Source organism: Tachyglossus aculeatus, chromosome 2 (assembly GCF_015852505.1).
Source record: "Tachyglossus aculeatus isolate mTacAcu1 chromosome 2, mTacAcu1.pri, whole genome shotgun sequence".
NCBI lineage: Eukaryota > Metazoa > Chordata > Mammalia > Monotremata > Tachyglossidae > Tachyglossus > Tachyglossus aculeatus.
In genome coordinates, this window is record NC_052067.1 from 147583087 (window position 1) to 147609024 (window position 25938).

At 40.8% G+C, this 25938-nt stretch overlaps 1 protein-coding gene across 1 annotated transcript in view; it reads right to left on the reverse strand.

The window, feature by feature from the left end:
• CPNE8 (copine 8) overlaps positions 1-25938 on the reverse strand; it is a 371034-nt gene that overhangs the window by 154039 nt on the left and 191057 nt on the right. The window contains exons 9-11 of the mRNA XM_038765237.1: positions 23264-23367; positions 22344-22448; positions 19760-19801 (exon numbers count right to left, since the gene is read on the reverse strand). Of these exons, the coding sequence (XP_038621165.1) occupies positions 19760-19801; positions 22344-22448; positions 23264-23367 (251 nt within the window). The remainder of the gene's footprint in view (positions 1-19759; positions 19802-22343; positions 22449-23263; positions 23368-25938) is intronic.

Here is a 25938-nt window from a genome sequence, read left to right on the forward strand (position 1 = left end):
GAGACTGGAGAAGGCACTGATGGGCTCTACCTGAGACAGGTGATTGCGGGCCTGTTAGGGTGGAGCATGGAGAGAAGCATGGCTTTCTTTTGGTAATGGGCCCGGAACAATCACCGACTGCCCCAAAGTGCCACAGCTGCAAAGCCTAAAGCAGATAGAGGAGCTGTGTTTGAAGCACCTAGGAGCACTGTGAGCAGAAATAGAGAAGCAGCGTGGCTCAGTGGAAAGAGCCTGGGCTTTGGAGTCAAAGGTCATGGGTTCAAATCCCGGCTCTGCCAATTGTCAGCTGTGTGACTTTGGGCAAGTCACTTCACTTCTCTGTGCCTCAGTAACCTCCTCTGTAAAATGGGGATTAAGAGGGTAAGCCCCCGTGGGACAACCTGATCACCTTGTATCCTCTCCGGTGCTTAGAACAGTGCTCTGCACATAGTAAGTTCTTAATAAATGGCATTATTATTATTATTATTATTATTATTATTATTAAATAGGCAGACAGAGGTATGCTGAGAAACAGAGAGAAGCAAGCAGAACTGTGAAGCAGAAAGAAGAAACATTGGCAGAACGGGCTCCTTTGACCACAGACCGGTTTTGGACCCTTGGCAGAGTGGAGTGAGTGAATGTGTGTATGTGTCACTCCCTTGCACGCTGGTAAAACTATGTAAAAGACTTTCCACAGTAACCGTGGTAATCAGAAGAGTGGTTTGACTTCTACTAAGTGTTACTGAGGCTCCCCAGATCCAGGACAGTCCTGGTTGGTAAAAGGCGGGGAGGCTCAAGACCATTTCACTTCTCTGTGCTTCAGTTACTTCATCTGGAAAATGGGGACTAAGACTTTGAGCCCATATGGGACAGGAACCGTGTCCAACCCAATTACCATGCATCCACCCCAGCGCTTAGTGCGGTGCCTGGCACACAGTAAGCACTTAACAACTACTGCAGTTATTATCTCTATTATTATTATTATTGTTGTTGTTGTTAAATACCACCAGATTTCCCACTTCAAACGAAGCCTCAGGAGCCCTAGGTCCAACCAAAGGTGGGGAGATGCAGATCCTCTGATCTTAGTCTTCGCCTTAGTCCCTAGCTCCAACCAAAGGAGATGTAGATCAGAGCAGCCTTACTCAAGGACAACAACACGATGTCAGCACACTCTGTTCTTCTTGAAAATGGACAGTACTCTAATAGAACCACTCTAAATTTAGACCCAAATGTTTCACAGAAGTAAAATTAAGAAAATGTTTTGAAGTATATTGCTTCACAATAGACTAGCACCTTGAAAGATGAACAACAGACACTAAAACACGTGAGAAAAGATAATTTTTCTGCAATTTCTAAAATGCAACTCCAGTGTGGGCTTATCTGAAAGCAAAATATTCTACTCTGAGGTATTTTTTAGTCAGTTTATTTTCAACAATGTAAACGGAAGGTCAGAATATAGCATTAAAAACTCTGCAGTAGAATCACCACAGTTCATCCAATTGCAAACACCAAATATTCGGTGCCTGAATATTTATTGTTCCTCTTTTAATATGTTACTGACAACTGCGTAGGACTGCCTCACTGCTGGCTAGAATTTTAGCATAAAGGACGCCGACCGGTTGAAGGATTCTCTATCACTTAAAAAGATTGTAATATGTTCAATTTTCTAATGAACACTTAGAGGATCCAGATTCCAAGAAAACAAATCTCACTGACATCCTCTAAACATGTAAACATTCTAAAATTACCTAATGTCACTGAGATATGGAAGGCATGAGAAGCAGCATGCCCTGGTGTCAAGAGTCCAGGCTTGGGTGTCAGAGGATGTGGATTCTAATCCCAGCTCTGCCACTTGTCTGCTGTGTGACCTTGGGGAAGTCACTTAACTTCTTTGTGCTTCAGTTACCTCATCTGTAAAATGGGGATTAAGACTGTGAGCCCCACGTGGGACAACCTGACTACCTTGTATAGATCCCAGCGCTTAGAATAGTGCTTGGCATGTAGTAAACACTTAACAAATATTATTATTATTATTATTATTATTATTATTATTATTATTATTATTATTATTATTATTATTATTATTATTAGGCAAAGAAGCTGGCTTATGGTAGTTTTCAGTTACCAGTTGTGAACTACAGAATATTTTATTTTTATACTTTCAAACACAAAAAGTATCATCCTCAACAGTAATGATTGAGGATTTTCTGCATGAGGAGCACTCTACTAGCCACGTGGGAAAACATAGTAGAAATGCAATATGATATGGCCTGGCAAAATATTATATAACATAATATGTAATATAATATAATATATAATATAATATATATTATATTATATCTCTGCTCTTGAGGGTCTTACACTCTCTCATGACAGAAACTGTAAGGTCATTGTGGGCAGGGGATATGTTTGTTATATTGTACTCTCCCAACCACTTAGTACAGCACTCTGTACACAGTAACTGCTCAATAAATAGGAATGAATGAATGAATGACAGGAAAATGGAGAAAATCAAGATCATTTGTGCCAAAATTCATGGACTGGAAGAAGGGGCTGAAATAATTTGTCATATTGCAGCAACCTGTTATTCATATCTCCCAGAGGGGATAAGAAGTATAATGATAATTTTGGTATTTGTTAAGTGCTTACTATATGCCAAGCACTGTACTAGGCACTGGGGTGGACACAACCATATCAAGATGGAAACCCTCTCTGTCCCACATGGGGCTCACTGTCTCAATCCCCATTTTCCAGACGAGGTAACTTAGGCACAGAGTAGTGAAGTACTTGCCCAAGGTCACACGACAGACATGTGGTGGGGCCGAGATTAGAACCCAGGACCTTCTGACTCTCAGGTCTACGCTCTATCCACTACGTCATGCTGCTTTTCATCATGGATGATGGCAGAGGGGTGGGGGTAAGAAGCTGAGCATGGTTTCCATTTTCCGAGCATGGGTTTTTGTGGATTTACCCCAGGAGAGTAGTTAACTGAAAAACCGGAAAATAGCTAAAGCCATCACATCTCCTGCCTCCCTCCTCTATTTAATCCTCGCCAAAGGACCGGCTCAGGTCACCGCTTCAGGAACAATGAACTGCCAGAGACAATGAGCTGTCAGAGATTCACGTAAGGTTATCTGCGATGCCATATGGTAATAAAGTGAAATAAATGTCCCTGACATTCTGGTATATTTTGAAAGTGCTATTAAATTAATCTCCTTAACATGTTGCTTAATATGACTCTGGAATTATTTTGGAGGTACAATGCAAATAAATAAGACCCGTTACACGAAAACAAGAGCAATGTATTCCTGGATCAGGTAATAATTGTGGTTTTTGTTAAGCCCTGCACTGCACTAAGCGCTGGGGTAGATACATGCTAGCTGGGTTGGACACTGTCCCTGTTCCACATAGGGCTCACAATCTTAATCCTTATTTTGCAGATGAGGTAATTTAGGCTCAGAGAAGTGAAGTGATTTACCCAAGGTCACACAGCAGACAAGTGGCGGAGCAGGGATTAGAACCCAGGTCCTTTTGACTCCCAGGCCCAGAGTCTATCCACTAGGCCACACTGCTTCCTCAACAGTGGCACTAGCCTGTGTGGTTGCCCACCAAGAAACCAATTCCGCTGATGAATGAACCATTTCCTTCAGCCTATCTCCACTCTCAGCCCATGTGCTTAGCAGGACCACCAAACTACCCTTGTCTCTGCCTGCTTCTTCAAATAGTTTGCCTCCCCTGTGCCAACATCACCCCATTTTTCCAGTTCATTCTCACCCATGTCCCATTTCTGTCTAATCTTCCTCATTCAGTAGAGTTCTCCAACCCCAGGCGCCCAATCCTGGCAAATTAACCACTTTCCCCAGACCTTTAAACTCACTAAACTGCTTCACATCATCCTCTATTATAACATGCCTCTACAATCCTCTCGACTGTAAACTCACTGGGGACAGGGAATGTGTCTCTTATACTGTTCTCTCCCATGTCCCCTCAGGGTCACACCTGGAGAGTTTCCAGTACTCTATCAGTCCTAACACAGTAAGTGCTCAATAAATGAATGTATATATGTTTGTATGTATTTATTACTCTATTTTATTTGTACATATTTATTCAATTCATTTTATTTTGTTAATATGTTTGGTTTTGTTCTCTGTTTCCCCCTTCTAGACTGTGAGCCCACTGTTGGGTAGGGACTGTCTTTATGTGTTGCCAACTTGGACTTCCCAAGCGCTTAGTACAGTGCTCTGCACACAGTAAGCGCTCAATAAATATGATTGATTGATTGTTGGGTAGGGACTGTCTCTATGTGTTGCCAACTTGTACTTCCCAAGTGCTTAGTACGGTGTTCTACACACAGTAAGTGCTCAATAAATATGAATGAATGAATGAATGAATGAATGAATGAATGAATGAATGAATGAATGAGAGGGAGAGTCAAGAAGAGGCCTGTCCGTTCCATTCCTAGCTTGGCCAGTGGCTAGCAAGTGGCAGGCAATCTGCTACAAGTCAAAACCTCCCTGCGCTGGGCAGCAGCGGCCCGTGAGAGAGTGGAAGGCGGAGACTCAAGCTGATTGCATGGAAGGAGGCAATGGTAAACCACTGCCGTATTTTTACCAAGAAAACTCTATGGGTCCACTACCAGAACGACTACAGATGGAGAGTGGGGTGTTCTGAGAGAGAAGGGTCTGTGTTGTCGCTATCGGTTGGAAACAACTGAACGGCATGTCTCTCCCAAGCTCTTAGTACAGTAACTGCTCAAAAAATACGATTGACTGACTGATCGACACCCCATAGCTACATGCTACTGTCATACCCTGGAAAACCAACACCACCATGGTAACCACAAAATCCTTGGGATTCGAGGATAAACCCTGATTTCTCTATAGTCCACAGATGCCTAAAACATACCCTGTGGTACAGATCGTATCTCAGATTTCCAACACCCTGCTTACCATCCAGTTATATAAACCCAGGCCACTGGACTTTAGAATGATACCTTTCAAAACACTTTGGAACAGAAAATTAATAGCGTTTTGGAACAAAACTTCTCTAAGCTCTCCTCTCTTCTTCTCCTGCTCCCCCATTGTGCCGCTCTTACTTGCTCCTTCATTCATCTTTCCTCCCATCCCCACAGCACAAATGTATTTATCTGTAATTTATTTGTCTATTTATATCTATTAATGTCTGTCTCCCCCTCTAGACTGTGACGTTGTGGGCAGGAATGTGTCTTTTCTTGTTATATTGTATGCTCCCAAGCACTTAGTGCACACTGTAAGCCTTAAATACAACTGAATAACTGAATGAAAAGAAAAAAAGAATTTTGAACTCTGCGAGTATGGTAATCCCAAACTGCCCACAAAATCATGGGCTTAAAAATTGTAAGATTATATGATTCGTCCATTATCTGAAAATTACTTAACTCCCTATACTTCCATTTTCTTCCAGCTCTCAAAGGGGATAATACTGCACCACAACTTATTGATGTACAAAAATAAGAAGATCATTTCTATGAAGAGATTTGAGCACAATCTGAAGTATGTGTATTCTCGATCCTAGATGTTTGTAAAATAGATACAAAATTAAGAATTTCTAAAAGAAACAGATTAATAATGAATTGTGTAGGCTTTAGAATGCTTGACCCCGTTGATACCTTTAAGTCATTCCAGTCCTGAATCACTCATTGAATTGGTATTTATCGAACCCTTGTGCAGAGCACTGTACTAAGGGCTCGGAAAATACAATTCAGCAATGAAGAGAGAAAATCCCTGCCCACACCAGGCTTATAATCTAGAAGGGGGGAGACAGACATCAAAACAAGTAAACAGGCATTAATATAAATAGAATTATAGATCTATACACATCAAAACAAGTAAACAGGTATCATTATAAATAAATAGTAATTATATTATATATAATAATAATAACAATAATAATAATGTTGGTATTTGTTAAGCACTTACTATGTGCCAAGCACTGTTCTAAGCACTCGGGGGATACAACGTAATCAAGGTTGTCCCACGTGGGGCTCACAATCTTAATCCCCATTTTACAGATGAGGGAACTGAGGCACAGAGAAGTGAAGTGACTTGCCCGAAGTCACACAGCTGAGAAGTGGCAGAGCCAGGATTAGAAGCCATGACCTCCGACTTATTTATCTTACTTGTACATATCTATTCTATTTCTTTTATTTTGTTAGTATGTTTGGTTTTGTTCTCTGTCTCCCCCTTCTAGACTGTGAGCCCGCCGTTGGGTAGGGACTGTCTCTATGTGTTGCCGACTTGTACTTCCCAAGCACTTAGTACAGTGCTCTGCACACAGTAAGCGCTCAATAAATTCGATTGATTGATTGATTGATTGACTCCCAAGCTCAAGCTCTTTCCACTGAGCCATGCTGCTTCTCCATATGTGTGTGGGGGTATGTATGTACATATATATGTATGTACATAAACACTGTGGGGAAGAGAAAGGGGGATAGAGCAAAGGGAGCAGGTTGAGGCGACATGGAAGGTGGGGGAGCTGAAGTGACACATGGCAGACAAGTGACAGAGCCGGGATTAGAACTCATGACCTTCTCACTCCCAGGCCTGTGCTCTATCCACTAGGCCACACTAAAGAGAGGTTAGTTAGGGAAGGCTCCCTGCATTATCGATGGTTTTAATATGGCTTTGAAGATAGGGAGAGTGCTGGTCTACTGGATTTGAGGGAAGAAGGAGGCTGTGAGCAAGGGGCAGAGTAAACAGTTTGGTATTAGAGGAGCAAAGTGTCACTCTAATGTCATATTAGTCTGGGGGCTCTGTAGAGCCAATGACCACATCAGAATCAGTTCAGTAATAATAGTGTGTTCCTATTGCTTGCTGAACATGGTACGGGAAATTTGAAAAACCAAAAACAAAGACTATCCCTGCCTTCAAGGAGCTTGCAATCTATCAGTAATAATAACAATGGCATTTATTAAGCGCTTACTATGTGCAAAGCACTGTTCTAAGCGCTGGGGAGGTTACAAGGTGATCAGGTTGTCCCACGGGGGGTTCCCAGTCTTCATCCCCATTTCACCTATGAGGGAACTGAGGACCAGAGAAGTGAAATGACTTGCCCAAAGTCGCACAGCTGACAACTGGCGGAGCCGGGATTTGAACCCATGACCTCTGACTCCAAAACCCGGGCTCTTTCCACTGAACCACGCTGTTTCTCAGGACAGTAAGCGTAAAATGAAAATGTGTCCCAGTGGGATCTTAAATGAAAACACCAATTATCACAACTCCAAGAATAGCAACTAAAATCATTTTGAACCTAGATTTGACTAGAAGGCCATATTTTTCTGTTTCCCGTTATTTCTCAATGTAGTTCCACAAAGTTAAGTTTCTTGAGGGCAGGGATCATGTCACTTTACAGGTGAGGTAACGGAGGCCCAGAGAAGTGAAGTGACTTACCCAAGGTCACACAGCAGTCAGGTGGTGAAGTTGGTATTAGAAACCATGAGCTTCTAACACCCAGGTCCGAGGACCCAGCTGGCTCACTGATCTCTGCCTGGCTCTGCTCTCTATCCCCTGGCACCCAGGGAATGGGCCTACTAACTCTGTTGTACTGTAATCTCCCAAACTCTTAGTAATCAATCAATCAATCAATCAATCGTATTTATTGAGCACTTACTGTGTGCAGAGCACTGTACTAAGCGCTTGGGAAGTACAAGCTGGCAACATATAGAGACGGTCCCTACCCAACAGTGGGCTCACAGTCTAGAAGGGGGAGACAGAGAAAAAACCAAACATACTAACAAAACAGAATAGATAGGTACAAGAAAAATAAAATACAGTGCTCTGCATGTAGTAAGCACTCAATAAATACCATTGAGTGATTGATTGACTTGAGGAAGCCACCGCTGCAATCAAAGCCATGGAAAGTGGAAAAGCAGATGGATCCGAAGGCATTCCTGCAGAAATTCCCAAACTTAGGAGGGAAAGATACTACGATAATTATCATTTTCTAGAAGAAAGGGGAGAGGGCTAACCATGGAAACTAGAAGGGAATCTCTTTCTTTACCACTCCTGCCCGTGCTCTATCCACTAGGCCACGCTTCAAAGCTTCCATTGCCTTGCCCCTTCTTACCTCACACCTCCCTTCTCTCCTTCTCCATCCCAGCCAAGATTTTCCATTCCTCTGGTGCTAACCTTCTCCCTGGGCCTCATTACCACCTGCTCCGCCTTCGACCCCTGGCTCACATCCTCCCTCCTCAAATCTGCCAAACAACCACACTTCCCTCCTTCAAAGCCCTATTGAAGGCTCCAGGTCTTCCCAGACTAAGCCCTCCTTTTCCTCAGCTCCTCCTCCCCTCCCCATCACCCCGACTCACTCTCGTTGCTCTACCCTCCCTCCCTCACAGCACTTGTGAATATATGTCTATATATCTATAATTCTATTTATTGAAATTGATGACTGTTTACTTGTTTTGAAGTCTTCATTCATTCAATCGTATTTATTGAGTGCTTTCTGTGTGCAGAGCACTGTACTAAGCGCTTGGGAAGTACAAATTGGTAACACACAGAGGCGGTCCCTACCCAACAGTGGGCTCACAGTCTAGGAGGGGGACAGAGAACAAAACAAAACATAGTAACAAAATAAAATAAATTGACTATGTACAAGTAAAATAAATAAATAAATAGAGTAATAAATACATGCAAACAAGTCTTCTCCCCCTTTCTAGACTCTGAGCACTTTGTGGGCAGGGATTGTCTCTCTTCGTTTTTGAACTGTACTTTCCTAGCACTTAGTACAGTGCAAGCGCTCAATAAATAGGATTGAATGAATGAATGAATGCTTCAATTAAACCTCCTTCAAAATGGGGCACTTAGGAGCGAATCTCCCCCATCCTGAGCATTGGGGATAGTTGGTGTGACTGTCACAAAGATATATTCGGTTAAATTATTGAGGAACCTGTGTACAATTTGATTTTGTCATCTCTACAACAGCATATTAAGCGCTAACACAGAGAAGCAGCGTGGCTCAGTGGAAAGAGCACAGGTTTTGGAGTCAGAGGTCATGGGTTCGAACCCCAACTCTGCCACATCTGCTGTGTGACCTTGGGCAAGTCATTTAACTTCTCTGAGCCTCAGTTACCTCATCTGTAAAATGGGGATTAAGACTGTGAGCCCCACATGGGACAACCTGATCACCTTGTAACCTCCCCAGTTCTTAGAACAGTGCTCTGCACATAGTAAGTGCTTAATAAATGCCATTATTATTATTATTATGTAGAACAGTGCACATAGCAAGTACATAACAAATACCTCAATTGTTATTATTATTATGATCTCTGCCCTCAAGAAATTTATAGTTTCTATGCATTCATTCAGTCGCTAGAATATATGTTTATTCAGTGTTTTTTATGGTATTTGCTATGTGACAAGCACTGTTCCAAGCCCTGGGATAGCTACAAGTTAATCAGGGTGGATACAGTCCCTGTCCCACATGGGGATCACAGTCTGCATAGGAGGAAGTATTTTCAATTTTAACTAAGGTATGTCCATTAATTTATGTCTTTCTCTCCCATTACAGTGTAAACCTTGAGAGGATAAATAATGTCTGTTCCATTTGTTTTCCAAACCCTTAGTACAGTGAATATTGTTGAGAATCCTGTATCTTACCCTGTCAAATCAACACTCCCCCTGATTGTACCAAATAAAAATGTTGAAGCTATAAAGGTGAAGAAATTATAATGATGATAATAATGATGATAATTGTATTTGTTAAGCACTGTGCTAAATGGTGGATTAGATACAATCATATGATCCTGACAAACATGGGGCTCACAGTTTATACAGAAAGGAGAGGTATTTAATGTCCATTTTACAGATGAGGAAACAGGTGTAGAGAAATTAGGTGACTTGTCCGAGGACACACAGAAGGCAATAGTATTTATTGAGCAATTACTGCGTGCAGAGCACTATACTAAGCAACTGGGAAGTACAGTTGGAAACACATTCCCTGCCCACAAGGAGCTTACTGTTTAGAGGGGGAGACAGACATTAATATAAATAAATGCATTACGGATATGTAGATAAGTGCTGTAGGGCTGAGGGTGGAGAAGTGGCAGATATGGGATTAGTACCCCTGTTCTCTGATTCTGAATCCTGTACTCATTCTAAAAGGAATAAACATTGCCAGAGAAAGGCAGGGAAAAGTATCGAGGAATCAAGAGGAGACAAAATGACTTCACCTGAAATATGAAAAGATAAATTGAAAGAATTCAGTGAAAACTTTGGATAACTCCAAGTCTCTCAAATCTTCGACGTTTAAAAATTTTGCTCCTAAACTTTAAAATCGGCATTTATGCATTTCAGTGTTTCTAACGGATGTCTGTTCAGAATAACCTTCTTGTGGTTACGGTGCATGTCTACCAACTCTGTTATATTGTATTCTCCCAAGTGCTTAGTACAGGCTCTGAACCCAGGAAGCACTCAGTAAATATTGATTAATGTCCCAGAAGATTTTGGGGCCTGGGAGATAACTTCACAGGGTTGGGAAAACAACAGCACCTGTGTCTTGTCCCCAATCCCATTCCCAGTGACCTCACACAGTCCTTGACTAATAGCCATAAACCTGTCCCTTATAATTTCACCAAGTGACCTGGCATCACAAGAATTGCATTAGATCTTCTGAGTAGAGTCGCTGAGAGGAATTGCTGAGAAAGGAAACGAAATGCTCAGAGTAACTGTCTGCGAGTGTTTTAGTATTTTATCATTGAGACTTTAAATTTGCTTCTTTTTTTTGGCCGTTTGGCTAAAAGTGTACTCAGGGTTGAAGAGATGAAAGTCTCAAGGATCAGTAAATTCTTTGCTGCAGTCTTAACTGAGAAAAACGCAGAGGACTTTCCATGTTCACACTATTTATTGTAGCAGATAAATCAAAGGAACTGGATCTCACCGGATCCACACAGGTTATTTAAGACCAAGCTGATATACTGAATGAAAAAGAAATGTCCAGCCCAGATGGCATCCACAGACTTTAAGCTCATTGTAGGCAGGGGATGTGTCTACCAACTCTGTTGCATTGTAGTAATAACGTTGGTATTTGTTAAGCGCTTACTATGTGGCAAGCACTGTTCCAAGTGCTGGGGTAGATACACGGTAATCAGGTTGTCCCAGGTGGGGACTCACAGTCTCCATCCCCGTTTTCCTGATGAGGGAACTGAGGCACAGAGAGGTGAAGTGACTTGCCCAAGGTCGCACAGCTGACTCAGCCGGCTCTGCCACTTATCAGCTGTGTGACTTTGGGCAGGTCACCTAACTTCTCTGTGCCTCAGTTACCTCATCTGGAAAATGGGGGTTAAAACTGTGAGCCCCACGTGGGACAACCTGATTACCTTGTATCTCCCCCAGAGCTTAGAACAGTGCGTGGCACATCATAAGCACTTAACAAATACCAAAATTGTTATTATTATTATTATTATTATTATTATTATTATTATTATTATTATTATTATTATTATTATTATATGGCAGAGCTGGAATTAGAACTCACGACCTCTAACTCCAGCCCGTGCTCTTTCCACTTAGCCATGCTGCTTCTATTGTACTCTATTGTACTCTCCCACAGTAAGCACTCAATGAATACGATTGATTGATTGATTGATTGATTGATTGAAGAGTTCAGAAGGAACTCAGTGGAGTAGTTGTGGAACTCCTGGCAAAGGGGTGTAGCCTATCATTACAAATGACCACCACATTGGAGAGCTGGAGAATTTCTAATGCAACTCTCATACACTTAAGGAATTCTGGACGTGTGCTTCCTTAAAAACCAGGTGATTTGTTGGAATTTGTAAGTAAGTGTAGGATCAATGAACCATTTAGACAGAACACGTTGGGAAAAAGACATCGTTTATATAAAGAAAAATCCTACCTCAGTGATCTATGGGAGTTTTTTGAAGGCTTCAGAAAATACATAAATAGCGGAATCAGTGCCCAAGCAACATGCAGATTTCCAGCTTTTGATATTTCAGCTAGAAGGTTTTTTAAAACGGAGTGATGATGGAATGGAGGTAGTGGTGTGTTATGAATAGAAAAATGGCTTAAAGGTACAAAGGTGGAAATAATCAAACTACTTTGGAATGTAGTTAGGTCCACCCAGAAATGTGTAAGGATTGCGTTTGCTTAATCAATCAATCAATCAATCGTATTTATTGAGCGCTTACTGTGTGCAGAGCACTGTACTAAGCGCTTGGGAAGTACAAATTGGCAACATACATACAACTTAATATGAAAGTATCGTGGCCTAGTGAATAGAGCACAGGCCCGGGAGTCAGAAGGACCTGTCCTGGAGGAGGTACAAACTAATCAGGTTGGGCACAGTCCATGTCCCACATGGGGCTCACGGTCTTAATCCCTGTTTTACAGATGAGTGAACTGTGGTCCAGAGAATCAATCAATCTATCAATCGTATTTACTGAGCGCTTACTGCGTGCAGAGCACTGTACTAAGCGCTTGGGAAATGCGCTAAGGGAAATGAAGTGACCTGCCCCAGGTCACACAGCAGACAAGTGGCAGAGCTGGGATTTCTAGACTGTGAGCCCGCTATTGGGTAGGGATCATCTCTATATGTTACCAACCTGTACTTCCCAAGCACTTAGTACAGTGCTCTGCACACAGTAAGCACTCAATAAATACGATTGACTGAATTAGAACCCAGGTCCTTCTGACTCACAGGCCTCTAGGAACACTACTTCTCCACATTTAGCATGGCTCAGTGGAAAGATCCCGGGCTTGGGAGTCATTCATTCAATCGCATTTATTTACTGTGTGCAGAGCACTGTACTAAGCGCTTGGGAAGTACAGGTTCGTAACATATAAAGACAGTCCCTACCCAACAACGGGCTCACGGTCTAGAAGGGGGAGTCAGAGGTCATGGGCTCAAATCCCGGCTCTGCTACTTGTCAGCTGTGTGACTTTGGGCAAGTCACTTCACTTCTCTGTGCCTCAGTTACCTCATCTGTAAAATGGGGATTAAGACTGCGAGCCCTGTAACCTCTTTCAGCTCTGCCTTCCTCACTCTTCTTTCAATAGATAATAATAATAATAACGATGGCATTTATTAAGCGCTTACTATGTGCGAAGCACTGTTCTAAGCACTGGGGGGATACAAGGTGATCAGGTTGTCCCACGGCGGGGGGGAATTAATTAATGTGTTACAAGGTCACCTTGTAACCTCCCCAGCACTTAGAACAGTGCTTGGCACATAGTAAGCACTTAATAAATGCCATCATTAATGAGAAGCAGCGTGGCTAAGTGGAAAGAGCACGGGCTTGAGAGTCGGAGGTCATGGGTTCAAATCCCGGCTCCACCGCTTGTCAGCTGTGTGACCTTGGGCAAGTCACTTCACTTCTCTGTGCCTCAGTTACTTCATCTGTAAATTGGGGATGAAGACTGTGAGCCCCCCCAGTGGGACAACCTGATCCCCTTGTATCCCCCCAGCGCTTAGAACAGTGCTTTGCACATAGTAAGCACTTAATAAATGCCATCATTATTATTATCTATTGAAAGAAGAGTGAGGAAGGCAGAGCTGAAAGAGAAATTAACATTATGGTCAGGCAGACTTTTATTTTATATAGCAAATAAAAATCAAGGTACAAGCAAGTGTTATTAGCTGTTAGGTAAAAATTTTATTTGAAATTGGGAATACATAAAGCTTGAAAATATATAAAGAAGGGGCAGATAGCAAAACATTGGTGAAGGAATTAATGTGATTAAGAAAAGCCTTTTCAATTATGAAGGGGGAAAATAGGTTTCTGAATAAACAAAAGCATTACGCTGATGAGTAATCACAAGAATAATAAATTCATTTAATTTTTTTTCTTACAGAAACTCTGGCCGAAAGAATGTGAGAAGGAAGGTGTAACCTTATGAACGGTGAGGTGTGGGGCGGGGGGAACCAACTTGACCTGAAAAGTTTATGGATACAAGAGAACGATAAAGAAATGAAGACTTTCTGTCGCACAGCCAATTACCTGGATGTTATCATTTTGCTTGCCAAAAATAGGACGGGGGAAGACTAACTTTTCAACATGGAATTCAATTTTAGCATTCCCAGTCCTATGAAATTGTACATAAATTGCAGGTATCTCAAAGAGAGCAAACAAAGTAGCTAATAAAATTAATGACCTGGGAGGAAATGAACTGAATTCTGTGTATCCTGACTATTTCTTAATGATGCCTGATAACGATTTAACAGTTGAGTAATACTGAACAAGTATTAATCCTAAAGAGCAGGAAAAGGAACTGTAACCAAGTACATAAATCACTGGAGTGATAATTAGGAAGCCTGGGAATCATTTTCAATTCCATCACTAATCTCTTAGGTGACACACTGGCACAGCAAATGTGTGGACTACAGTTTCCATATACCACAGTTTGCCACATAATGATTCCCTACATAATTAGTGGGCCATAAATTAAGTGTTTATACTAGTCATGAAATGTATCTAATTGAAATGATTGCATTTTATAAATGGCACTGGGATAATAGTTATGTTTACGTAATATGTCTCAGAGGCTTCTGGTTTTATGATTGAATGGGCAGTATAAAGTTTCCCTTTTCAACTATCATTTTATAACCAACAGCATGGCTCAATTTTACAATCAGTTCCACCGAAAGCCAGCTGGCCTTTGCACATAGCTGCTCCATTAGAGCTTCTGAAATGGGATTTTAATAAGAGACAGAACAGCTCCAGGATTTTCAACAGCGCCACTGAACTTCATATGATGTGAGGAATGTGAGTCTCGTCTCGTCCGTCTCTGTGCCGGCAACTCACCCACGTCCTGTCTCTGGCCTGGAACGCCCTCCCCGCTTCACGTCCGACAGCTGATCGCTCTTCCCACCTTCAAAGCCTTACTGAAGGCCCATCTCCTCCAAGAGGCCTTTCATCATCATCATCAATAGTATTTATTGAGCGCTTACTGTGTGCAGAGCACTGTACTAAGCGCTTGGGAAGTACAAGTTGGCAACATATAGAGACAGTCCCTACCCAACAGTGGGCTCACAGTCTAAAAGAAAAGGCTAGTCGGGAAAAGGCCTTTCCCGACTAGCCCCTTATTTCCTCTTTTCCCACTCCCTTCTGTGTCACCCTTGCATTTGGATTTGCACCCTTTATTTACCTCTCCCTCAGCCCCACAGCACTTATGTACATATCCACAATTTATTCATTTATATTAATGCCTGCCTTCCCCTCTAGACTGTAAGCTCATTCTGAGCAGGAGACATGTCTACCAACTCTTATACTGTACCCTCCCAAATACTTAATCCAGTATTCTGCTCATAGAAAGTGCTCCATAAACACAATCGATTGATTGATTCTGGTGGGCAGAGCACATATCTATCAAATTTGCTATATTGTACTCTTCCATGTGCTAAGTACAGTGCTCAGCATACAATAAGCACTCAATAAATACAATTGACTGATGATAAAATTCATTAGAATGCAGTTGAAATGATCTTAAGTGTATCAATCCATATAGGACTGTGGCCTCGGCTACCTTGAAGATCCATACTGTGATCTGGGCCAAAACAGTGAAGTTAAAAATAAAATGACCATAGAGAAACCTGATTATCTTGTATCTACCCCACTGCCTGACACATAGTAAGCACATAGCAAATAAGGGGATATTAGGTTTCAGAATTCCTGTCCAACAATTTTATTTATATTAATTATCTTAATCTTGCACTAAATATAGGATCTAAATGTCATGTGAATAGGAGGGAAATGTTAACTGCAGAGGATTATGTGTATTATTTCTTTTCAGAAATACATATTGTACTCTCCTAAGCACGGAGTAAAATGCTCTGCACACAGTAAGCACTCAGTAAATGATTGATTGATAAAATACTCTTCTAATAACTTAAATACAGTAATACATCATGTAACACCATGTCTCTCTCCCCCTCTAGACTGTAAGCTTGTTGTGAGCAGGGAATGTGACTGTTATATTGTGATATTGTACTCTCCCAAGCACTTAGTACAGTGCTTTGTACATAGCATGTGCTCAATAAATACAATTGACTGGCTAAAGGTTAAGAAATATTAATATAATAAGTAATCATTATAGTCACTAGACATTAATGGACTACCACTGGAAGAAATTCATTAAACAACAAAAACTTGTTAATTCTTTTTTACTGCATTTTATCTGGAGTAGCATCTGTTTCTGTATTAATTCTCTAAAAGTGGAACATGCTAATAATTCTATCACTTAAATGCTTAGCTTCATATTTTAATGTATTACGATTAATTTATTTTAATAATTTTGAATATTAGTTACAGCATGAATAAATGACCCCCAAATACTTTTTTTAAAAGAAATCGCTGTCCATTTATCCAAGTATTGATCAGTGTCATCGTTTGAAATGCCTATAAAAAAATTTATCTATTTGATCTGCACCATGGACCTCAGCTGCAGTACTATAATTTTGCCTTAGATAAGAATTTGGAATTTAAGTTTCACAACATGGACTTTAAGGGGATAATTTTACCAGTTATTTAAAAAAATGAATATTGAACAGCTTTGAAAAATGTCCTCACTAACCCCTGCTGCATCTCATCTTTCTGTCCCCTATCCCCTGAAAACAGTTCCGGTTCATTTTCATTACTTCCATTTTATTTCCTGTCAAAATTCATTTCATTCTTGATATGTGTCCTTAAACTTAAACCACTTCAGCATTCTGCCATTTAAAATTGCTCATCGGCCTAGCAAAACTAATCAGTCTCAATCAATGGTATTTGTATGCAGAGCACTGGACTAAGCACTTGAGAGAGAATAATGGATTTAAGAAGATGTGAGTCTTATTCTTAGGAGCTTACAGTTTTTTGTTTTTGTTGTTTTTTTGGTATTTGTTAAGGTCTTACAAATAGTCCAAAGGGCTGGGGTAAATACAAATTAATTAGGTCAGACATAGTCCCTGTCCCGCATGAGGTTCACAGTCTGAGTAGGAGGAAGAACAGTTATCCTCCTTGACAGTTGAGGAAATTGAGGCACAGAGAAGTTAAGCGGCATGCCCAAGGTCACACAGCAAGCAGTTGGCAGAGCCAGGACTAGAACCCGGGTCCTTCTGACTCTCAGCTCTACACTCTTTCCACTAGGCCATGTTGCTTTCCAATTTCCACTAGACATAGCTCATAAAATGCCATCAACCTTTCAGAACTAGCATTTTGGCAATATTTACATATTCCATTGATCCTTAAGCTTAAACATCAGCTTCACTCAGATGTACCTCAAATAATAATAATAACAATAATAATAATGACAATGACAATAATAATAATAATAATGTCATTTATTAAGCACTTACTATGTGCAAAGCACTGTTCTAAGCACTGGGCACTGTTCTAAGAGCTGGATGAATTTAGCAAATTGCTTGATGTTGCCATTTTCAGAGCAGTCAAAACAGAAACATTAAATCGAGGGGGGTTGGCAGTCCTGAACTTCCGCGACATCCAAGAGTACATTACTCTTCATCAACCACCACAGCACATGTATTTTCCTAGAGGAAACTGTCTTTTCCAACACTTCTTTAGTCCACCCATCCTGGAAGACACTGGCCCTTCCACACCTACCTACCTTTTCCCATGTTTTACTTAGTGTCTGCCATAAAAGATTTACCATTCATTTCATTCATTCAATCATATTTATTGAGCGCTTACTGTATACACTCAATCAATCAATCATATTTATTGAGTGCTTACTTTGTGCATACCACTGTAATAAATGCTTGGGAGAAGCAGCGTGGTTCAATGGAAAGAGCATGGGCTTTGGAATCAGGGGTCATGGGTTCAAATTCTGGCTCTGCCAATTGTCAGCTGTGTGACTTTGGACAAGTCACTTAACTTCTCTGGGCCTCAGTTCCCTCATCTGGAAAATAGGGATTAAGACTGCGAGCCCCCCATGGGACAACCTGATCTCCTTATAACCTCCCCAGTGCTTGGAACAGTGCTTTGCACATAGTAAGTGCTTAATAAATGCCATCATTATTATTACCATATAATAGAGTTGGTAGACACAAAGACACATTCCCTGCCCACAAGGGCATACAGTTTAGAGGGGGAAATACCGTACCTACTGCTACCTGGAAAGGGGTAATAATAATAATAATAATAATAATAATAATAATAATAATAATAACATTTATTAATGACATTTATTAAGCACTTACTACGTGCAAAGCACTGTTCTAAGCACTGGGGAGGTTACAAAGTGATCAGGTTGTCCCACGGGGGGCTCACAATCTTAATCCCCATTTTACAGATGAGGTAACTGAGGCACAGAGAAGTAAAGTGACTTGCCCAAAGTCACACAGCTGACAATTGGTGGAGCCGGGATTTGAACCCATGAACTGTGACTCCAAAGCCCATGCTCTTTCCACTGAGCCACGCTGCTTCTCCACTTTATTAAGTGCTATGTGCAAAGCACTGTTCTAAGCACTTGGGAGGTTACAAGGTGATCAGGTTGCCCCACGGGGGGCTCACAGTCAATCCCCATTTTACAGATGAGGTAACTGAGGCACAGAGAAGCTAAGTGACTTGCCCAAAGTCACACAGCTGACAGTTGACGGAGCTGGGATTTGAATCCATGGCCTCTGACTCCAAAGCCCGTGCTCTTTCCACAGAGCCACGCTGCTTCCCCCAATACTCTGGTATTGCCCAGAGTACTGCATTCAGCACACAGTAAACACTCAATACACATTATTATCAGATGGATCGATTGTTGAATGCCTACTGAATGGAATGATTTATTCATTCATTCATATTTATTAAGCGCTTACTGTATGAAGAGCACTGTACTAAGCTCTTGGGATGTACACGGGAAGCTTAAGACATGAACCCTATCCACAGGGAGCTTACACTTTAATGATGATATGAATATATACAAATGGCAGATGAAAACAAAAATTCCCATGTATTTGTAGTTCTATAACCTTGGCTTCAAAATCCAATAATCCTGATGCTCAGGAGTTGTTGACTAGTTTTTTAATGTCCTGGATCACAAGTGAAGTACATCATTCAGAACAGAGAGGTCTAAACTACAACTCCAGAAGAAATGAAAATGATATCTTAAAACCAGTTCTCCCCTTCAAAGCTAAGTAGCTTCTAACAGGTCTGAGTTGAGTTGAGCCCACACTTTTGATTCTAGTTTCTTTCAGATAAATTGATAACTTTTTCATTGCCTTGGAAAGACAAATGAGATGAGAAACCTGAAGTATCCACTCATTCTCAATTTTATTTCTATTCCAGCTACTTATCCCTCACTTGTCATCTCTCACTTTCTTGTTTATCCTGGGAGAATCACTTTAAACTCTTAACTTTATTCTCCCAATAACTTAATGAGATTCTGTATCAAAACAAAAGCCAAATTGTTGACATTTCTCAAGAGTTCAGGTGATATACTCGGGATTTAGCCAACAAAGGGAGAAGGGCTCACAAAGAAAAAAAAACCCAAAAAGCCTAAGTTTATTTTGCATCACATATGCAATCTGCATAAACAAAGCTTCTACGAACTAGCAACAATGGGAACAAATTTGGGAAGGGTTAAACTCTCAACCACTTTAATACATATTAACAAATGTTCCAGTCATATGAAAGGCTGAAAGGAGTTAGTACCTTTTGCTAGTTAGTGGATCTGTAACTTTAATATTAAAAAAGCACAACTGAAGAGAAAAATAAGATCTGAAAGCTGGAAATAAAAATGCCTTTTAAATCGTCACATTTATTAAGGGTTTTTTATATAACAATAAGATTATGCCTTACCTTCCATCTCTATCCCAGTCATATACTTCTATTTTGATAGTTCTGTCCTCAAGAAAACACACAAACACACACAAAAAGTGAATAAGGAACAAATAATTAACTTGCAAGATTTGTTTAGAGGCATTTCTACAACAAAGTCATCTTGCAGTAAAACCTTTTCTATACTTTCATGCCTAAAAACAGGCTTTAAAGCCCTCAATCATCTTGGCCCCTCCGACCTTACCTCTCTGATTTCCTACTACAATCCAGACTGCACACATGGTTCCTCTAATGGCAACCTACTCACCCAGTACATCGGTCTCGTCTATCTCGCCGCTGATCTCTCGCCCACATCCTGCCTCTGGCCTGGAATGCCCTCCCTCCTCAGATCCAACAGATAATTGCTCTCCCCACCTTCAAAGCCTTAATGAAGGCACATCTCCTCCAAGAGGCCTTCCCTGACTAAGCCCTCATTTCCTCATCTTCCACTCCCTTCTGTAAAAATAATAATAATAATTTTGGTATTTGTTAAGCACTTACTATGTGCAAAGCCCTGTTCTAAGCTCTGGGGAGGATACAAGGTGATTAGGTTGTCCCATGTGGGGCCCATCTTAATCCCCATTTTACAGATGAGGGAAGTGAGGCACAGAGAAGTTAAGTGACTTCCCCAAAGTCACACAGCTGACAAGTGGTGGAGGCGGAATTTGAACCCACGACCTCTGACTCCCAAGCCCAGGCTCTTTCCCCTGAGCCACGCTGCTTCTCTGTATTGCCCTTGCCCTTGGATTTGCATTTGTTATTCGTCCCTCCGTCAACCACACGGCACTTCTGTACATATCTGGAATTTATTTATTCATATTAATTTCTGTGTCCTCCTCTAGTCTGCAAACTCGCTGTGGGCAAGGAACACATCTACCAACTCCGCAATATTGTCCTCTGTCAAACGTTGAGTACGGTGCTCTCTCTGCCACCAGTAACCACTCAATAAGTATGACTGACTGAATGATTAAAATAGGCATCTCATTCACCAGTATTTTTTTTTCTACGTTTATTTTTATAGTGATTTCATTTAGGAGCTTAAGTAACAATCAGTACTTGACATTAAGTTAGTTTATTGCTAGGTTAGGTCAAAATTGGATGGATTTAAACACATTTATCCCTTCCTTGGGGTGAAAACATATACAATGGGGAGAATATATTGTCAGAGAAAATTCAAATGGCTCATATACAATGGACTAGGCAGAATGAAAAAAAGTATGTTGAGCTCAATTCTCCTCTTCACATTCTGTAAAAAGCCGGCAGGTCAGTCTCAAAATGGAAGGGAAAAAGAGAAATGTTGATCAACTTCTACCAAATAACTGGGAGTGGTCCACTATGCTTTCAGCCTGTCGCCAAATTAACCACACATTTCAAAACTAAGTTCCTCATTGGGTAGTGACCAGGAGAAACTGCTTCTTCAAATTGACTTTCAGCTAACAGTCAATAGTATTATTGAGTCCTTACTGTCTGCAGAGCACTCACAATACTAAGAGCTTGGGAAAGTACAATACAATAATAATAATAATGGTACTTGTTAAGCGCTTACTAGGTGTCAAGCACAAGTTAATCAGGTTGGACGCAGTCCCTGTCCTACATGGGACTCAGACTTTTGATCCTTATCTTTACAGATGAGGGAACTGAGGCCCAGAAAAGTTAAGTGACTTGCCCACGGTTACACAGCAGGCATATGTCAGAAACAGGATTCGAACCCAGGTCCTTCTGACTCTCAGGCCTGTGCTCTATCCACTAAGCCATGCTGCTATCAACCAGTAGAGCAGGTAGATGTGATCCCTGCCCACAAGGAGCTTACAGTCTATATGAGAATATCATTTAGGAGAAAATTTCGGCTCCTAGGATTGAACTGCCAAATCAGTCAATGGTATCATTGATGATTTACTGTGTGCAGAGCGCTCTACTAAGCATTTGGCAAAGTAAATATCATACCAATGCTCTCTCCCTCATGCCACCCCTCCCTGTCCAGTCCAAATAATGGTGGTATTTGTTAAGCGCTAACTACTGTTCTAAGTGCTGGGTTAGACACAAGGTTATCAGGTTGTCCCACATGGGGCTCACAGTCTTCATTCCCATTTTACAGATGAGGTAACTAAGGCACAGAGAAGTGAAGTGATTTGCCCAAAATCACACAGCTGAAAAGTGGCAGAGCCGGGATTAGAACCCTTGACCTCTGACTCCCAAGCTGGGGCTCGTTCCACCGAGCCACGCTGTTTCTCCTAATGTCATATTTCCTTTTGAAACTAAATTGCCCTGAAAAGAAGATTTTCCACTGGTATACTCCTCCCTCACTTAACAATGAAAGAAGTCCATCTCTCGCCTATCTCCAATCCTAACTCAAAGAGAGAGAATCCACTCAACATTCCCCTCCAAGGCAATGATTGATTGACCAAATTTAACTGTACTCTACTCTGAAAGTATAACAACACAAGCTGTCTCAAAAATGCTAACTGAAAACTGAAATAATACAAAATACTAATCCACAATGAGCTATTCAAATCCCTACATCATAGTGAATAATCTCTCCAAAGAGAATTTGTTCTCTCTTTCTTACCTATCGTAGTCTCCATTACACAATGCTCTGACTGAGATCTTGAATGCCTGCCATACTGGATTCAGGGTGTTTTTGACAACTTCTGTTTTATGGCAGATCGTAAAACTGAAAAGGAAAAAGTTTCTGTTATTTTTTAAAACTTCATTTGTAAAACGTACAATGGTGCTCAACTCTATCAATTTTAAAGCGTTAATTTGCCAATAATAATTTGCTTGTAATAAAGAAAAGGGCCATTAAAATCACTGAAACTGATTCAGTCCACCACATGCATAGTGTGTAGGCCATTTCAATATATTCCATTTCAATATAATGTGAGTAAATCATTAGATTTAAAGTAATAAATTCATCCAAAAATAAACAATGGGAATTCTGTACATCCTACTGCTAGTCTGTGAATTCTCTGTACTCATTTTGAGGATGGATGGATGTAGAAAATACAGAAAGTTTATAAGGCTTTTTCTTCATGTCTCTTTTCCTGAAATGCAATCCAAAACAAAAATTGTTCACAGGCCTTAAAATGATTCTGGCTGAAGATCACAAGCTTTAAAGGGTACCACTAATTCTGGCAGTATTGGTATATTATATTATAGAAAAATCTTCTATTAGATATTCTAGAAAATCTTCTTCAAAAACATCAAGAGGATTAAAAGCAATTGCAAGCATATTCTGTGCCTCTGTGCAGATATTTTTAGTCCTGTCACAAATTTACCCCAGAGAATGAACTAACATTTGTATTCTATGACTACTGAAGGATATGAAATAATGATGTAGCTGGGGTCTATTTAAACAATTGAAATAGTTCACTGCAAAAATTAAATAATATTTAATTGCATGATTTAATTTTCTTCAGTACTTTGTGACCAAGTCACCATATTTATATTATTTCTATTTAGAAAACAAATAGAAAATAGCTTATATACCTGCCATCTTCATTGCTTCGATGAAAGACCAAAAAAGGATCCGATTTCCCAAAGAAGTCCTTCTTATCTAATTTGTTGGCACAAAATTGCATCAAGACAGCATCCTAAAAAACAGAATGGATAAAACTACTCAAGAGAAAATGTATGAAAGAAAACTACGACATCTAGCAAGGCAAATATTTCAAATTAATGCCTTTATCCAAGTGTTGGGAAATACCAGGCCTAGTTCATTCATTCAATCGTATTTATTGAGCCCTTACTGTGTGCAGAGCACTGTACTAAGCGCTTGGGAAGTACAAGTTGGCAACATATAGAAACAGTCCCTACCCAACAATCAATCAATCAATCAATCAATCGTATTTATTGAGCGCTTACTATGTGCAGAGCACTGTACTAAGCGCTTGGGAAGTACAAATTGGCATCACATAGAGACAGTCCCTACCCAACAGTGGGCTCACAGTCTAAAAGGGGGAGACAGAGAACAGAACCAAACATACCAACAAAATAAAATAAGTAGGATAGAAATGTACAAGTAAAATAAATAAATAAATAAATAAATAGAGTAATAAATATGTACAACCATATATACATATATACAGGTGCTGTGGGGAAGGGAAGGAGGTAAGACGGGGGGATGGAGAGGGGGACGAGGGGGAGAGGAAAGAAGGGGCTCAGTCTGGGAAGGCCTCCTGGAGGAGGTGAGCTCTCAGCAGGGCCTTGAAGGGAGGAAGAGAGCTAGCTTGGCGGATGGGCAGAGGGAGGGCATTCCAGGCCCGGGGGATGACGTGGGCCGGGGGTCGATGGCGGGACAGGCGAGAGCGAGGTACAGTGAGGAGATTAGTGGTGGAGGAGCGGAGGGTGCGGGCTGGGCTGGAGAAGGAGAGAAGGGAGGTGAGGTAGGAGGGGGCGAGGTGATGGACAGCCTTGAAGCCCAGGGTGAGGAGTTTCTGCCTGATGCGCAGATTGATCGGTAGCCATTGGAGGTTTTTGAGGAGGGGAGTAATATGTCCAGAGCGTTTCTGGACAAAGATAATCCGGGCAGCAGCATGAAGTATGACTGTGAGCCAACAGCGGGCTCACAGTCTAGGAGGGGGAGACAGACAACAAAACAAAACATATTAATAAAATAAATAGAAGTGGAGTCAGAGAACGTAGGTTCTAATCCTGGCTCTGACAACTGCTTGCTGAATGGCTTTAGGCAAGTCACCTAACTTCTCTGTGCCTCAGTTTTCTCAAGTGTAAAACGGGGATTCAATCCTCCTCTCTCCGACCTGGTCTGTCAGCCCCATCTAGAACAGGAACTATGTCCAACCCAATAAACTTGCATCTACCCCAGCACTTAGTACAGCGCTTGACACATAATAAATATTTAAATACCATACCAAAAAAAAACCCAAATCAAAAAGTATTTAAGATCTACAGCCAACAAAAAGATACTTTCAATTTCAAAATTATAAAAACTCTGTAAAAAAAAGGGACATTTTAAGATTGACAATGTCAAACTATTTGTAATTCTTTAAAGTCCCTTGATATTTTTCCCCAAGAAAAATAGCTGTGAAATAAACCCACTTATCTAACCTTCCTTTATATCCAAAAATGCTACTGATGGAGATAATCATGTTTGCAGACGTGATGGAAAAGACCAGTTGCTTTCCCACTATACATTTTGCAACCTCTTTGAATTGGTGTGCTTGGGAATGCCTTGCTTCATGTCGCCATTTGGCAGCTACTTTTGTATCCTATTAGCCTTTTTTCTCAGCTCGTTGTGGGCAGGGAATGTGTTGCTATCTTGCATTCTCGGAAGTGTTTAGTACAGTGCTCGACACACATTCATTCATTGAATCATTCAATCGCATTTATTGAGCGCTTACTGTCTGCAGAGCACTGTACTAAACCCTTGCAAAGTACAATACAGCAATAAAGAGAGACACAAAGTCAGGCGCTCAATAAATACGACTGACTGAATTACTTCACAATTCCAGCCAGTGAAGTTGTGTGGCTGATCATTACTCCAATGGTGGAGAACTGCATTGGAGAACTTTGTTATCTGGTGTTTTATCCTGCCGGCTGATGATAGCAAATCAGCACGGTTGATGAAAACTGAGGACTTGGTTGCGGTATTTGTGATAGTTCCTGCAGATATAAACAGTGTTGGAGTCCCGCTTACTTTGGTTACATGATGTCATGTTGGTAATAGTAATAAAAATGGTATTTGTTAAGTGTTTACTATGTGCTAGGCACTGCTATTGGCACTGAGGTGGATTCAAGATAACTGGGTTACACTTTGTCTGACTATCTCCCAAAGGATATTTTGGTCTTGAGATTCAATTTTCTACTTCTAAGGTATTGATACATCACTAGAAAGTGTGTCCCCCAGTATTTTCTCTGAGGTGGGTTAGTGCACATTTCTTGGAGCTTGGTAATCCATAGAGTCTTGTAGATTTTGAAAAGTGTTTAATTTGTATAGCTCTTCAATTATTAGTTTTCAGAGCAAAATGATCAGTTTAGCGTAGTCTCAATTAAGCAACACTGACCATGCTATGTGTATGAACTGAACTGTTAAGGGAAGTTTGGCTGAGTGAAAAGGGTTCAGGTATAATGCAGCACCTAAGTTTTCCTAGTACATTAACTTTATGATGATGATGATGGTATTTGTTAAGCGCTTACTATGTGCC